At 43.2% G+C, this 18,080-nt stretch overlaps 1 protein-coding gene across 7 annotated transcripts in view; it reads right to left on the bottom strand.

Annotated features, from left to right (window-relative positions):
* Positions 1-18,080, bottom strand: part of LOC131258715 (casein kinase I) — a 54,988-nt gene that overhangs the window by 14,695 nt on the left and 22,213 nt on the right. For 4 of the 7 annotated variants that reach the window (XM_058260086.1, XM_058260091.1, XM_058260088.1 and 1 more), the window contains exons 2-4: positions 17,611-17,816; positions 9,277-9,387; positions 7,382-7,551 (exon numbers count right to left, since the gene is read on the bottom strand). In XM_058260086.1, the coding sequence (XP_058116069.1) occupies positions 7,382-7,551; positions 9,277-9,387; positions 17,611-17,816 (487 nt within the window). Of the gene's footprint in view, positions 1-4,504; positions 4,657-7,381; positions 7,552-9,276; positions 9,388-17,610; positions 17,817-18,080 lie in introns of all 7 variants that reach the window. The other 3 variants (XM_058260092.1, XM_058260090.1, XM_058260089.1) reach the window with 1 other exon arrangement.

The raw sequence follows: 18,080 nt of genomic DNA, 5'->3' as shown, positions 1-18,080 counted from the left end.
ATTTTGTCCAACGCAGCTCAACCGCTGGCATCCCGAGAAGCCGCACAAATCAACTACAGCATACCACGATAGTCTTCTTCGATGTAGCGAGATGATGATGCCCATTGCCCACTTAGAAGCATTTCCTCTCTTCACACAGCTGTCTTCCCACGTGCGCATGCCCCTCCCGGCTCGGTCCCCGGTCGGGCATGGGGTCTAAGCGAATTGTTCTAAATTTAGCACAGATACGCACACAATATAATAACGACCCAGCCGCCGCTGACCGCAGATAGATCTCTCAACTGGCCTGATCTACTCGAGGAAAATCCAACCCATGGACGCGAGCCGGTGGATCGACTGGCCTTGGTTACTGCCGCACTTTTCAAGTAGTTCGTTACGTAACATGATGTGCCACTGCTGAAAAACGTGCGTAATTAATTTTAGCGTTGGTATTTTGACATGTTCACTGCCCAATACAACAACAACCACATTTCATGTTGGTTTATCCTATCGATACTTGCATATGGCAGACAGTTAGACAACTTTCTTTACATCAAGATATGCGTTTACCTCATAAATCGGCCATTGACTTTGCAATTGAAGGAATTGTGACTTTGAGTTTTGATGCCAAAATTATGAAATTTTACTCGGCGGGCGTAGCTACGTAGAAGGGCCTAAAATGTTTAAAAACACATTTTCCCACATCATGTTTCTTTTCAGGTGAGACAAACGTTATGATCGGTCTATCTTCTAAGTACTAAAAAAAGGAAACCTTTGTCATCCCCTTTTCAGCACAAAAGAAAAATTACCCAACTTTTGAAGGCCGGGAAAGGTTGATTGACTACAAAAACGTTTTACAAAATTCATCAGAAGTTCGGGATCAGCATATACAGAAGAGGGCAGATGTTGTATTCTTAAGAAACGAATCCTTTTTTTATCTCTTTTTTCCCTTTTTGCCTCTACGAACTTCATAGAACTTTTTTTTTGTATTATTTCAAGAATCATACCTTTATACCTTTGAAGAGGGTAAATTATTTTAGGGAAATCGACCGCACAGTTAAGTTAATAAAAAATAAAAAAGAATCAAAATTATTAAACCTCACTGCCACACAATTCATCCTTATACAATATACTGATTGTGGCAAACGTAAAAAAAAATCAACCCGATGACACTGACAATGAAACCATATACCCCTTCTTCCCCTTGTGCAGGATTATCTCCTTTGGCATATACAGCAGAACGTGAACCTTTCAGGACTTGACCTAACGGCATAACGTGATAGAGTTTGCCGTGGGTCGCGAATTCAGTCACTATGTGATAAAAATAAGTCAAGGATATTTTTAACCATTACATGCAATACATGCTTGGTGGTTTGTGTTGTGTACTATATTCGTTTTTTCTTGCACAAACAAAGCTATACCTTTGCAGTCCTAGTATATTACAGTTCTTCCAGCGCTCGGCACACACTTTTCTCCAGCGCGAAAGTATTCGCAAACAATGGAAGTGTGTTGAAAAATAAATACCTTTGCAAACATTGGAGGATAGCGACAAGGAACGCTGGTACCGAGGACCGAGGATATGCCAATAGGAGAATCGTCCTCTTGTCAAAAATAATTGTCACTTGGCATTTTTTTTATCCCTGGGCGTCCTTGCCCCCTCAGGAAGGAAAAGCAAAGTAACACACATAGCGCCGACAAGTCTATCTGCTAAATGATTGCCATGCCAGCCGGGTGTGACGTCTTCCACTTAACCTAAATAAATAAACACAGCAAGGATAACAGTAAAGCATTGGGAGCGCTTTCAGTAGGTGCCTAGGTATCAGAAAACGCAACGAAACATAGCACATAGAGGAAGTAGAAGCTTAGCGAGGCAAACGGAAGGTTAGTAACACACTACCATCTTTTCAGCTCTAGCAGCAATAAAGGGGCCAGGCGGAACGTTAGATTGGCCATGAATATTTTGTGTTAATTTGACGCTGCAATTCCAATCAATAATCGTTTTCCCTTCTTGCTACAATAAGGCTTCAAAATCGGGGTTATCTCCTTAGGAGAAGAATAATTACTACACTCTTGTATGTACCTACACCAGAGTATATAACAACATTTACAAAGTTTAAAACTTTTCATATCCACGAATCCCCCGACCCGTACCATAATTGAAACGGAGTTGAAGTCAAGTTTGTCACGAGTTCTACACCACCGTTACTACATTCACTGCCCCCGAGAGGTCACAGCAGCTATATGACTTTCAAGACATCACAGCAAGGGTGGTGGTCTCCAGGTCCGGTCAGTACTATTTTTGCCAAGGCGTATGTGCATGCAGTGGTACAAAACTAAATCCATCATGCTATGCAAAGCAGGAACAGTTCCAGCCACATTTCAAAGTTTGGCTCGAAGTTCCGTCATTCCGGGGTTGGGGGCATCAAACGGTGGTAGAACTCGTACGTGGGTGACGTGTTTTCAGCCGCTAGACTCATGCTGGAAAACTTCGGAATGAAATTCGCAGTGTCTCATAGGGCTCCACCAACCGGCCATGCGAAATGGATTGCACTGCGCACTGGTTGTTGTTGTCCCTCAGGGACGGCTTCCTCTGTCTTTGTTGGAGCGGAAGTCGATGTACATTGGCCGTCCGGCAAACATTTTGCATTCTGTGCGTGTTCCGTATATTATCGCTGACGTTACATGGAAACCCGATGCTATGGAGGCCATATTTACCTAAAATCAGGTGAGTGTTACAATGTACCACATTGTTTGCGTCGTGCTACTTTACAGGCTGGACCGAAGGTGTGGCGTTCTACGGCATAAAGGCGCATAAAACACACATGAAACATTGCACGTCGTCTTTTAAACTATTAATAAATTTACATCAATTATGTATATGATTGATGTATTAAAACTCTATGAATAATCATTGCTGACATGGATACTAAAATAAATTTGTTAAAAAAAAAAACAGACATTATGTGCATCATTTAAAACCACCCTTCCTCTAATACGGAACGTGTTGGAACGTAGCAAAACAAAGAGAAAATTTCAGTTTCCTGTCGCGGATATGTTCACATCACAATACAAAAAGACACCTACCTGCTTTACGAGCTACGGAAAGCATAATCGAAAACGGTGAATTTGCAAACCCCTCGACGTAGCGCGGAAATGAAGCTCTTCTCTCGAAGCTTCGGGGAACTAGCTCAACAAAATAGCTTGATCTTGATGGTGGATTTGGAAAATCGACCTCCATCAACAGGAAACTTTAAATTAAATCTCTCCTACTCTAGCACACGCTCACGCCGAAGAACAAGAGATGAAAGCACACAAGAACAAAGTAGTATCCATCCGTATGCCAAAAAGCATACCGAAACGAACCGCGGCCTGCATGCTCCGAGAACTCCGAGTTGGAAAATCTATTTGGAACACATCTGCAACTCAGCCGGTCCTAGGCAGAGACCGACGGACACGGGCACACAAACGTGAAGCCACATCATGTGGCAATTTATTCCAGCAAATAATTGGATTAATAGAACACTTTACTCCATCCTTCTTTTCGCCCCCCGGGTGGGCGAAAGAGAGAACGTGCGTGACACGAAAGAAGCATATATTCTAATTTTCGATTTGATCCTATACTTTCTAAGTCTTATATAGTCCTCACCGTGCCAACCGTTGGAGACGGATAGAATTTACTTGTGAATGTACATGTGTGTGAGGGTGCGTTTTTTATACAGCGCTACTTCTTTCGAGCATTAAGCGACGAACAAAAATCTCTTGCTGCCAAACAGGATGCGCACGTGAGCCGACAAAACAATGGCCAACATAAGATAGAACTCAAATTGGAAAATTGCCCGTCAGGCCTCCGGCGGCTGATGTTTTGTGGTTGGTTGGCAACACAGTTTCGACGGTGGCAAGCAGCCTCTCCACGAAGAAATCTCACAGGAACTCAAATTTGATCACTGCTTGTGTGACGAGACACATAATCTTTAATGATGGTAGTTGGTACTCTAGAAATGTTGGACATACTCATTTGCCAAACCGTCTAACCTTCCAATAATTCAACAACAAAGAACTAAACAAACAAATGTTTGTCAGTTAAATGTATGTCACATGAATTAAAATGAGAAGCGAAGTAGTAATAGTATAAGTAGTAGTAAGAGAAGTGGTGGTGGTTTTGAAAATGGGTTAGTTTATTTTTCTGCGCATGCATACTTTTCCGATTACATATAAAAAAGTTTGAGCTAATCGATCCGGTAAAGTGTGATTTTATGATGATAAAGGAAAGCGAATGTTGAAATGAAAAATGAAGATTAACTAACGAGAAACCCAACCGAATTATAAGAATAAACAAATGCTAACAAAATGAAAAAAATTCGAATGCTTATCTCATCGAATGCCAGAAGAAACGACATTCCTAGAACACTTAAAACTTACGCTTGAGATGCAAAAAGGGGTTGCTTACAGTGCTCTATTACAACTTTAATGACCGGGGGGTGGCTTCTAATGTGCCCCTGAAACGCTCTGGTGTATTTTTACTTACTAATTGTATTGCTATCATCAGTACTGTCTTCAGCGAAAACCGCCGGCCGCACAAATCGAACAGATCTTCAAGCGACGGACCGAGCAATTCCATAACTAGTGCATTGTATTTGCCGCAGGGCCCGAAGTAGTAAACCTCTGGTATTCCTTCCGCTAGGGGGGTGGATTCGCGTTGAACGCAGAGGAGAGGAGTTTGTTGTGGCGCAAGAAACGAACCGTTGGGAAGAAACGTAAATGCATGCAGAGAGAGCATTAACGAGAGGTGTATTTGTTGGTTTACGTGAGCATTAATGTGATTGCAGAAATTTTCCGTGGCAAATAATAGCACCAATTGGTAAACCAAGTCGTCGTGCAGCATATACGCAAAACGGGTGTACGTACACGATACAAAATTTGACATTTGCTTTAGATGATGTCGAAAACGGATAATACACACGGAGGAATTCCACAAGTGGGGGGAAAAGATTAAAATAAAACAAAATTTAAAAGTATAACAAAACATAACGAACAGAAGGAGAGAATAAAAAACATTAGAGAAATGTTGCTAGAGTCTACGTATATAAAAAGAAAGTCATCATTAGTTGTGAGATTAACATATGGTCAAGTAAGTTTCTATATAATACCGCCGGGCTGCAGGCAGAAAAAAGGATGAACGATATACGTAGAAGACCCAAACGTAGTACATTCAGCAACCTTGGTTTCTTCCTCATATTGCATTTGGTAGCACAATAGCTATACACGCAGAAAACCATTAGGAAGGAGCGATAGAAAGGATACATTAGCAACGGGAAAAATAATATGTCGTGAAATAAAATAACTATGTATAGGGCCACCATTAACTAACTGCTCAGAGCTTGTATGTTTGTTTTATTTTTTAGGAATACATTGTAGCTTTGAATGAAGTGCTAAAGCAGAACGCTAACGCAATTGGATAGCATGAAGGAACCAACGTTTTCTAAATGTCCGAAGGTTGATTTTAAAATAAAACTTATTTCGTTTTATTTTCCATAGTTACAGACACAATACAGCCTACGTGCAAGTGCTGGCAAGTGGAACATTTTTTAATGCCTTTTTCGTTATGGGAAGGAACGGATTCCGCTCAGTGTACATAACAGAAAGGTATCTCTCGTTTCCAACGTTTAACAGCAAATGAAATGGAACGAAAATCTTTGGTTCGTATCAAACTCAAATAGGAAATGAACATGAAAAAAATATCTCGTCCATCACCTATCAACACGATGCCGCCACGATGCTATGAAGCTATCGATTGAGAAGGATTTAATCAGTAGCCTTGTTAGCGAAAGTACATGCCACACTGATTAACACCATTAGATGTTGTCAGAAATATTCTAACGTCACTTGTTTTTTTTTCCTTAGTGAATTGATGATTATAGCATTTTCTTTTTAAATAATGATTGGCCTAAACAGTTATTGGATGAATCTCAGATAGCATGTTGTTGCAAAATTTGCAATTGACTATTTAAAATAGGACAAGCATACAGAAGAATAGAGTAGAAGATGACATTCCATGATATATGAGATGAGAGTTTTATTTACTACTACTTCGCTTTCTCATTAAGTTCAGTCAATTTGCTCATTGTTTCATTGACAGGCTAGTTAACGATCTTACTGTTCTATTACCGTCCACAAATCATGAACTTCACGTAGCGCCTACCGTTTTATGTGAAATGCTCAAAAATGCGAACAGCGAGTGTGCCCCACCAGTACACGACTTGGTAGAGACACAGGCAACGATCGCATGTTATAAATTTAAAGGCTTCTCAAGCATATAGCTAGAAAATCTGCACCTTGATTTAGAGAGTACATTACGTGATTAGTTTCACTTTTAGGCCAGCTCGCACGTACAGGATACGTGGAGTGGAAAATAATTATGAAAGTACTATGAATATATTTAACGACAAAACGGCAAGCATCGAAACGCGCGTAACACAATTGAAGCGTAGCGTAACACACAGGAGCTACTTTAAGAATCTAAACATTAACGGAGTCCAGTTTCCTTGTGAAGCAAGTAGAGGTTTATAAAAAATCGAAACGAAAACATCTACCAAAACCCAAGAACGTATCAAGTTCCTGTGTTCATACTTTTAAACTTTAAACAAAAACAAAAAGCAACAGGCACACAAACGCACGCGTAAAGTCACCACATTGGATGCAAAATAAATGAAGCAAAACATACTGACATTGAACGTCGTTTTTTTATCAGGTAGGTAAACCCACAACGTTTTGTTAATTCATAAATTATACCCAAACCATAGTTAAAAATAATATGATACTATGTACAAAAAGATAACAACATTCGATCATATTGGATTACTGACCAGGGTCAACTACAATCAACTGCCAACTGTGTGTAACTTTTTCAACAACTTTCTTGATTGAGCGAGAACTTCACGCAAGAAATTAAAACTAAGTTCTGGCATACTCGGTTCGAGTTCGCATACTTCAAAGATGCACTGCCAAAGACATTAATGATCTTGTTGATGCGGCGTAAGTTAAAGAAATAAAGAGCAGTTAAATCTTGCCAAATATGCAAGTCGTTTTTAAGAATATTGTATGACTTTGGTAACCAAAATGAAAGTGCGGTGACGTAAATGCGTAATGGATACATTTTGAGAATGTTTTAAATTTCATTCGGGATTTCATCCGGCAAATTATGTCTCGCAACCATATATGAGAGCATGATGTTCAGCGAGAGAGAGAGAGAAAGAGAGCGAGAAAGAGGGAGAGAGAATGAGAGAAAAATAAAAAATGGATAAACACGGTACGGCAGAGACGATGAAAAAGGAGCGCTTCGAAACGAACTGAAATCCGCTATCGAGACCGAAAGTCCTCCATAGCGAAGGTGCGTCGAACTTACTAGCTGCTTAGCAATCATCAGTACAGTCTTCAAGGAAAACTTCCTTCCACATAACGTAAAAAGATCTTCTAACGATGGTCCCAACAGTTCCAGTACCATTGCGTTGTACCGGCCGCCGCACGTACCGAGGTGATACACCCGCGGTATCCCTTCCGGTGGGGACTGTGTATCTGTATTCGTATGTGTGTTCATGTGTGCGTTAACGGATGGTGGTGGATGAGGGGAGGCACAGAACGCACGCAAGATGATGTAAGGAGAAGAAAAAACACGAAAGGTGAATGAAAGTTTCGGAAAATGTAGAATAATAACTATAGACGAAAGGAGAACATTGAAAAGTTTAACTACAATTATCAGTAACCAAGCATCGCTATTCTCTGGAAAAAGTGGAAGCAAAACTATGTCCTCGCAAAAGCGTACAGCAAAGGTGTGTACAGCTTCAATATAAATTCCATATGCACACAGAAAAACACAGCAACACTCTCGAGGCAGGAGAGCCGGGGACGTAAGTCAAACGTCACATGTACGAACAGAAAAACAGACCAGCATTACCAAGAGGAGGAGAGGAAGAGAAAGATGCAAAATGTTGTTGATAGGAAATAGCGTTTTGTAGCTGCGATAGGAAAGAAGTATGCCATGTATGTCGAGAGTCGTATGTTGAGATTAGCGAAAGGGATTTTTATAAATTTAATTCTATACGAAGGGAAGCTAAAAGTTATCTCACGTGGCGTTTTAATAGATTCTTGTATAATGTTAAAGTTATTAAATCGTTACTTCATTACATTATGCATTGAATAACAACTCACAACGAATGCATTCAATTATCATGAATGAACACTTGCTTAGGGCATCAAGCTTCCATATGTTATCAACACTTGAAGTAGGAGAATTTGAAAAGGGATGGCTTGAAAAATAAAAAGAACTTGTACAAGGACAGGATACAAGGAAACGCCACAGACAATGATACGACGATTTTTGTTCGCTCGTAAGAGAAGTAATACTTGAGCAGGAAACAAATTAAAACTAACATGAACCAAAGGTGAACAATAGACACACATCCAAAAACACAACAGCGTTTGCTGTCCTTCTCCGTATCCTCATCCTCTTTCTGCCTGCTAAGCCCGTGTCATAATTTCATCGATTGTGATTATTTTACTATCTAAATAAAAACTGTAATACTCTCTCGCGGAAGATCAAACCGTTTGACAGCAACCGTTTGCAAAAATGTGAATCTCTTCAAACTAATATGCTCTATTTCAAGCGTTTGTCCTTCCGGTCACATTACGGTTTGTCCTTCCGGAAGAGAGTGGGAAAGCATCTTAACACTTCCGTTCACTTAATCACTAGATAACAAAACGAGAACAAAAAACTTAACACAAAGTTGGACACAGTAAACGACAGTTAAAAGCAGCAAAAACTTAATTAACAACGTTACAAAAAAAATCAAGGTTGGGGAAAAAAAAGAAGTAATTTTTTTGTTGTTGGAAAAAAGGAAATAATTGTTACTAACTGAAACTTTCAACTAATAGCTTGCAACTTTGCAAAAATTGACCAAATGTACTCTATTCAAGTTTACGGAAGGAAAACGAAAGAATTTTATAAAAGCTGTATTAAGTTGATAATATTTTTTTTTTCGTAGAAGCAAAAGGTCAATCTCAAAAGGGACAAAATGAAAACTGCAAAGTTTTTAAGACAGAGCAACAAAACGAACATAAACAGGGGAAAGCATGATGCTTTTGTAGATTTAACAAAAAGAAAAGCATTTTGTGCGAAGAAAAAAAATTAAAAGTACTGATGGAAACCGGAACAAACTAAGTGTAGTCTGATAAAAGAAAATTTGTGTTGTAAATGTTGCAATAAAAACTAATTAAATCGAACAAAGTTGTCCAAGTACTTACCGTGTGCCCCTAGTAATTTGTAAAACCTATACTCTAAGTGTAATTGTGGTGCTTTTGATTTCATTGGCTCCATCTTTATTGCTACGTGTTCATTATTATATAGGTTTTTCCCTGTGGACAGAAAAGAGAAGATAAAAAGAAAGTTTGATTAAAACATTTTGAATTGCTTGCGAGAGGATGTACATGTTTATCTATTGCATTTTAACTTCACCAAATTTCCCTTCAAAGTGGCATGAACTTATGCCCTCTCTAGAACTTGCGCTATTTATCAGCAGTTTGCTAGTAGGAAGGAAAAAATGGTATGCTTCTCCCAATAGAGAAAAAAATTGGCTTGCCAATTTTAGCATCATTTTATCTCGTTTAGTTGCAATCATCCATCACGTAACAGACACACAAATGCACCCATCATTCTTCATTTCGAATAACATTATCAGCACATGGAAGATGAAATAATCATACCAATGAAGTGTTTGGTTTATCAGAAAATTGAATATTAGGCATACTTTCGCATACTTAGCATCGATTGAATTGAGTTTCCTCTAAGGAAGGCTCCAAAGTCGATCATCACTCGAGCTTTTGTTTTGAAATTCAATTCCACTTCTGCAGAATGACTCAATATGTCAGTGCTGGTTGTAAAAATGGCATCGTTATGCGTCTTCCATCCCAACCAGTCACCAACATGAGTCACCGTATTATTCAATGGCGTTTTTATTACTGCGCTGTACGCATATAACTCATGCCTATTTCAGTAATTGTAACGATATATCCTTGAAACATGTGACAACTAAATACAATTATAACAAGAGATTCAAACCAATTTATTTGGTACGAACAACAAATATCAGGATTTTATCGCTTTCTTCGGTGTACGAACCAACCTATATTCAGCCATATAAGTATGCAAAAGGTATGGCACATACAGCTACTATTTACCGCAGAGAATTGCACATTATGTACGCATCTACATATTGTCGTTCCGCTTAGCGACAGCGACCTCTTAGCTTGTGGCCGTATGTGCACTGGACACTGAGAATACCTGACCGGACAACGATGCTTTCACATCCGGTTCTTTTGCACTACAGTACACATATGCATCTTTCCATGATCAACGCTTTACCATTACCACCACCACCAACAAACAATGCCACGTATCGTTCCAAACGACGAGCTTTGGCCCTGATGGTGTAGTGTAAAGCAAAATTAGGTTATGTAGCACAAAGCATACCACCCATCGCTTGGCGGGCTTCATCCCATCCGGATGGTGTGCACAATGATGTATGATAGGACTACCATCGGACTAGTTGAACCTAACGACGATGCTCCTCGTGGATTTCATTCCAATTCCACTTACATCTGCCGAAGGGTTTCCTACAGCAACGCAGCGTATGTTGGATGATTCTATGGGATTTCGTCACAAAAATATCTCATGGTTTAGCTATTCCCTCTCTAACTGGCTCGGCAGACTTTTTCAACCATTCTCTTTCTGCATCTTTGCCCTCTAGGTAATGGCGAACATAGTGGCCGATTGCGAAATTATTCGAAATAGAAACTTCACCAAAAACGTTACGATAAAGGACCGGACCCGCGCACCAAATATTTCAGGTTCTGCACATGTACCGGGGTTGACCCTATATCGTGGCTACACCACTTGCTAATGGTTATGGCTGTGTGTAGAACATGGCAAAGCTGTAATACATACGATTTTCCATGCCAAAATAAATCGCCCGCAACGACCGAGCAACAGTTTCCACAAGATGGTGCTTGCTGCAAAGCCAATGCAAAGTAGGTTACCATTGCCGAAACCAGCAACTTGTATCGACCTTCAGAATCACCTTCGGGGGTGATGAAAACACGGCGACTCTCTTTTCTCTCCCATTTGGAGTACGCCAAATGCGGCTTACCCAGCACTTCCCGGGCAGTTAACCGTAGGAAGGCAGGAAATAATTAGAGCAAACGTAACGGAAACCCCTTCGCAGCACGCGGGTGAGAGGCTGCTTAACCAGACATCCTTTTTCGGACTATTTGACCATTAACGGAAGATATCGGAGGGGCGCACACCACCGGTGTCTGAATGTTTCCTTGTAAAAGTATTCCTACAAATGGTGGCAACACCGTTTTACCGCGCACGCACACGACACATGTTGGACTGGTGGGGCCTCCGACGGAGCGGAAAACAACTGCCCATAAATTCTTACGATGGTAACCATTTGCATGCGATTATAAATGCAAATCGACAGCCCACCTCCTTACCTTGAACGCTCAAATGTTTGTTTCAGCAGGACTCCACCAGGTTGAGCCGAGGACGGTGCGCGGTGGGGGTAAATCCGTTTTAACCGGAAGGACGAAATGCTTTTATTTTAATGAGAAATTTCCACCAAACTCCAGCTCCATTGCCCGAGGGCTGCCGGGCGCTACAGGGAGAGCGAGCCGGTGGCCTATAAAATGCCGGTTACATTACATTCTGGCAAACGGAACCGAACGAAGAAATATGCGCACACTAAATTAAAGCCATTGGGAAATGCCATTCGATTACGAGGTGGTTTTTCTCTAGGCGCACATATATTTTTTCGAAGTAAAATTTATTATTTTCCAGGAAGATTACACGAATGACCACCCGCGCTTGTGTGCCCATATGTGTGTGCGTGTAAGTGTGATGGTTTTCTTCACCTTATCCGGCGCGGTCTGACCTCTCTAAAAGCAGAGACGACTTCTTTCAACACCGTTGACCTTGCGCTGCCCTCAGGAGGTTCTCTCCGGTGAGGTTGTATTTCCTTCCCCTGGAAGTGGAAACAACATACCACGACCACGTCCACTTTTCCACCCATCCGTTACAACACAACATACGCGGGAAGTAGAGCTCGTCCAACTGAGGGCGAGAGCACCATCCGGCTTTTAATGGTTCCACAGCGGGCACTTTACCATGACCAGAAAAACAGCGCCACCACCCCCAACACACACACACACATGGCATGGTCGATAGTAGCGACCAAACTTCCTCTCGTTTTGGAGATGATGTCTGACATTACCGGCTTCCTTCTCTTGCCAAACGCAACGCATGCCCTATATCTGGAGAAAGTAAACATAAAGACACAAGGCGAAAGGGTTCTAGCAAAGGTATGCTAGAAACTTTGCAATTCGTATTCTTGATGTTACAATCGTTTCTAAACACACGCTTCAGTATTACTTGAGCTTGGTTTGTTGGAGGAAAAAGATGAGGTGAACGATGGGGAAAAGTTGGTACGAGCACGTTCGTACCACTGAAAATGTCGTCGGAGCTGATCGTACTAGGACTACTGCATCGAAACTTGCGTCCAATACCTATCCCCATCCTAGGTTATGTCCATTTTACATGTTATTTAAGTGCACTTTATTTATTTTCTTCTTACGCACAGCGACTCAGCTTCATTGAAGTAATTGGGAACAAACTTCAGGGAAAAACAGTAGCAAAACTTCTGTTTGTTTACCTCTTGATGTTGACCATACAATAATCTAAAGCGCCTGATGAGGATGTTTATCGTTTATGTTTGATAGTTATTTTGGATAAATTATCAAATACTTGCTCTCGACAGGAAATGGGAAATTTATATTCTCAAAATCACATAATTTACGACTGAAAAAATATTCGAAAGTAATTTGGTTTGCTGCCAGAAGCTACTGTTCAAAGCTACAACCAACCACAACATTCAGGGGCGGCGGTAGCGCTGTTATGGACCCTTATCACGTTAGCGTTTGGTCAGCACCGGCAGATTAGGGCAAGCAAGGAAACAAGAACACCCGAATCCCAGAATTTTGACCAGGGATATTGAACGGAAGGTTCGTTCGTTCGTTCGTTCGTTCGTGATCCTTATCAAAAATCCCCAAAAAGTTGCCTACACCAGCTCGCTCGCAAGCGTGACTGGCCGCCATTGCTCCCATTTTTCCCGCCCCTTCCCATCGATCCATGATGCAATAAAAAACATGATTGCTTGAACACAACAGGAAACCGCCAACAGAAAAGCAATAGTCGATTGTGGTGGTCCTCCTCCACGCAGAGCACGATGGACTCTTCGGTGTTTTGAGTTTGAACACACCCTTCTAGGTAGGCAAATACACAAACAATATCAACCCGCGCCTTTTCGATTTCAGCGGGCCTTGGGTGAAGCAGAGGTGGTGCGAAAGGCTTGAAAAGGGGTTGCTTGATTTGATTATCAACCAAAGCTTAAGTTATTTGCTCCAATGATTCAATGAGTAATAGAATTTTTGTGAAGGGGCTATGCGCGGAACGTGCACGTAAAGCGAATCAATAAAAAATATATTCAAGGTATTTGGGTTAGGTACAAATTATCGCACGCCTTTCGGTTCCACTCAACTCCATCCCTCGAGGAAACGAAATTCCTCTTAAGCTTTGCTCATGCGGTCTAATAAATAAATAAAAAGTGTAAGTTTTCATTTCCTTCTAAGCACAAGACAATGCCTTCCGTTCCGAAAGAAAAATGCACCCCGATGGCTTTTGCGGCAGATGCACACACATTAATTCTGTCCATCCGTCGGCTGCACAACCGTAAGCGAGACAACACCAATGAGTTGACCAGCAAAGCCCCGGCGACAATGGCGGCTTAAAACGGGCAAAGCATGTCAAGAGCAGCAGCGCGCAGTAAACGTATTTTGCATACATCACCCGCCAGCCAGAGGCACAGGCACAGACCTCGTTATGTATTCTGCCCCATTTGCCGTCTGCCGTCTGTGTCCGGTGGTGATGTTGGTCCGAAGGTGCATTTTGCAACGCACGGCTGCCTGCCTCTTCCCCGCCTCGTGGTCCAGTGGAATACATAAGCGACCCCCTGTGGAATCGATTCCCCCCGGTGGATGCGCTCGCTCGAACTCCGGTGGTGGCGGCGGGGTTGTCTATGCGCACAGGAATGTCCATCATGATGATGTGTGGGGCCACGAAATGGTTCTCGATGCGGTGTGGAAGGTGTAGAAAGGTTGACCTTAAACTTTTCGCCCACCGGTAAGCGGACCGCATCCGTTTCGTTTCGAACGAATGGGTAGTGTGTGCATGCAATGAGACAAAACCCGCTTCCGACCGTGTGGAAAAATGGAGACACGCGCGATAAGAACCTCTACATCCTCCGGCCCCTTGTGGTGAACTCGAGACACGTTGGGCACAGTTGTGTAAGCACAAAGCGAATGTTCCCTCGACGGTTGGGAGTGTACGGTATATGGATGCAGACAAACATAATCGGCATGTTTTTGCCGAAGGACTCCAGCTAATGTATGCTTCACTTTCCTCGGACAGCTGTCAGGTGATATCCTAACGCTATTTAAGCGATCGGGCATGTCGAGTAATGCATCACTTGCAGCCAGAGTGAACGAAGTCGTGTGTGTGGCGATAAACCATTCCAAGACGACCAGGCGGCATCTAACGATGGCATCTATTACGTGGCCGATTTTGATCGCATCATTGCTGCTGCTTCACGTTAGTAGAGTAGAGAGCTCTCGAGCGCGATTCGTGGGCATTAAACTTGATTGACATTTTCCAGTATCCCGGACCCGCATTCGGGTTCGGCTGGTGGTTCCTTTGGCCGACCACTACCGAGCAGACGACCAGTGGCAACAGCGTAACATCATCAGCTACCGAAACCAATTCGTCGACCGGTAATCAGTCCTCCACCGGGCTCCAGATAGCGCTTGGGAATCGAGAAAACAGCGACACCATCGGAATTGACGGCGGCACCAATATCTCCAACGTGGAGGTCAACTATGCCCGTAGTGGACTGCTTCTCCAGCAGCAGAAATACGCCCGGTACCTCCAGGATGGCGACAGGGAAGATTCAGACATCGATACCCCTAGGGCGCAACTCAAACCGACCGGGTACCCCTCCCCGGACGGATGGATCGAAACGATCGTGAGTGATTACTTTCGCGCGGCCAACGAGAGTCGCTGGGACAGGCTGGGGGTGATGAATGAGCAGCTACTGGCGCTGGAAACCTACGCCGACGAAGTGACCGCAATGCTCGACAGAATTCGGATAGCTTTCGGTATCGAGCTGAACCGGAACCTGCTGACACTCGACGTGGCGGTGCTAAGGTGCGCCGGAGCAACTCCTTCTGTCGATACTCTGGCCCGTGCCGTTTTCGACGGTGGAGACAATTGCATTAACGAACGTTTGGACGTTGTGAGGCAAGCACATTTAGAGGCAAACCGTAACGTTAGCCAACATTTGGTCGAATGGTCCGAGGAACAGCTGAGGGCGGACATTATCAAATGTACCGGTAATGATTCTACCTGGGACCACTCAAACGAAGGCTCCTCGTGGACAGGTGATGAATATGAGTTGGCATGTATTTCGCAGGTATTTGCATCCACATTTAGCCAATCACAAACATCATTCAAACAACTCTCATTTTCATTCATTGCAAGATTCTACATCAAGTTCATCTTAAAACGCTACTAATCTCGCACACCACCGAGCAGCTGTCGGCGAACGCACGCGCCCTTTTCGGTACAGCCAAAGCCGATATTCTGCAGTGCGCATCGGATTTGGTGAGCCAGGCCACGGAAAGCTTGAATGAGATCTCCAAAGTAATCTCCAACTGTCAAGGTGAGGACACGGAAGCTGCATCTTCGGCCGATAGTCAGAATGTGAACGGTATTGTTGTTACAAATTGAAAATTAAATGTTTCCAAACATATGCACAAACACTAGCAGCAATAAACAGGTGGAGTGTTGTTGATGGAGAATTATCATATCAGCAAATAAACGATCATGAAGAAAACGGCCGAATAGTATGAATGTCAACATTTACACATCTGTTCCGTTGCTAGAAACACAACATCAGGTTTAGTATAAATACGATAGCGCAAGGCATAAGGCAAGTTAGTTTTCACAAGGATCTTCCCGTCAAGATGAACGAGTTTGGGAGGCTTGGTCTTGGTTTACTCTTATTTTTGGTGAGAAAAACTTGTCCACTTCTAGATCGCTGGGTCGACAAGTACCTAAAGAAGAACGTATATATTCCTCTTATCGTAGTCAATCGTTCCACAACATGAGGGTCATCCGTTCTTCTGGTTTCCTCCACGTACGGTGCAACAACCATCTACGAATTACAATTCTGCAGCGGCCTCTTCTAACGTTCAACCGGTGCAGCAGGACTCCAACGTGGCTGTATCGCTGGGGAACCGAATTAATACCGACACCGCGCTCGACGACTATGGCACTCGGGTAGACGGCGTAACTGTGAACGTTAAACGTCGACGACGTCGTCGTCGCGATATATGGGACATTGAGTCCATCGCTTCCCTCCCGAGTTCGTTGAATGGATCATACATAGCCATAGGCGATCAAGTGTTCCAGCTACCGGATCAACTATCCAATGTGACACTGAACGTTGTTAGTTCGACTTCTCCTGCATCGTCATCTCCGCAAGCACCCAACTTCTATACCGCCTTCGTTCCAACCATTCCGGAAAACTACACCGACGCGTTCCGGACGCTGGTGACTCAATTCGAAACCCTCTCGCTCGACACTCTGGACAACATCGTTCAGAATCTGGCCGTTGGTTACAATGGTACGTTCGGGCAACTCTTCGTGGAGAGTGGATTCGCCCGGCTCAACCAATCGCTCGAGTATGGCCGATCGGTAGTGAACGCCGGTTTGTACAACTTCGCCGACCAGGGAGCGCAGGGGTTTGAGCAACTAATTCGTAATTTTACCGCATCAACCTCACGGGTCCAACGGTGTGTCGGGAATAACCTTAACCCTACACGTGTAGCCCGGACCGTCGTGGGGCGTGCGAATGAGTGTGTCAATGCCAAGTGGCAGGAGTTGGCGGGACTGGTTGGTAACATCGGTGAAGATATTGTTGCGGCCGACCACGGTGCGATCCAGTTCCTCGCCAACCTGACAGCCTGCAATGGTGCCTACATTTATCCTCCGAACGGTACGATCGAGGAAATGAGTACATTGCGCCGCCATTGTTACGTGAAGGCTGTGGGCTCCTTCCCACAGGCACTTCTGTTCCTACCCGTGAGCCTAACCATCGATGCGGCACAGTTGTACGCTTCCATACAAAGACTCCAGACAGATGTGGCAGACTGTGGGATCCAGCTGGCCCTGGAGATCGGTACGGTTACGGCGCAGATCAGTTCAAGGATTTTGTTATGCCAAATGATCGTTTATTAGAATGAGTTCCTATTGTACTATTTTTCCTAATACCTGTGGAGTTATTACAGAAATGACGAAACAATAAAGATAATCACGAAATTCAATTTGCACTCACTGACGGTGTTCCCTAACTGAATAAAGTGCGTCAAGCAAACCGTGGATAAGAGACGATTCACAGCTCAACTTACCCAGCCTGAGTTCGCCGAAGTTGCCACAGCCGATCTTCTTGCCGACGCGGAAGTTGGGGCCCACCATCAGGACTCCGGAGGAGGAGCTGACCGAGTGGCGTGCCGAATACATGCTGCTGCCGCCTCGAGCACCGCCGCCGCCACCACCGCCTCCTCCTCCGCCACCGCCACCGGCTGTGTTCGATGCTCCGGCACCGGGAACTCCGCTGGAGAGGGAAGAAATGAAAGAAACAGAACAAGAAACATTACATTAGCATTGTAGTCTTAGTATTGGATAAGTTCTGGAAATAGAAACTATTCTAAAAAAATGTGTATTGAACCCTTTTCTGGTACCTTAACTGGAGTATAACACCGGACAAGTGGTATTTATTTGATCAAATGTTCGAAAGCCAATTTAATCGTTTTTTACAAACAGTACTATATTATGTGAAGGCGCAAAAGCATTCCAAAGGGGTGAACGGTGCTTGAAT

The sequence above is a fragment of the Anopheles coustani genome, chromosome 3 (assembly GCF_943734705.1).
Source record: "Anopheles coustani chromosome 3, idAnoCousDA_361_x.2, whole genome shotgun sequence".
NCBI classification, from domain to species: Eukaryota; Metazoa; Arthropoda; class Insecta; order Diptera; family Culicidae; genus Anopheles; species Anopheles coustani.
Note: the sequence above shows the minus strand (reverse complement) of the source record. Positions and strands in the feature narration are given on the sequence as shown.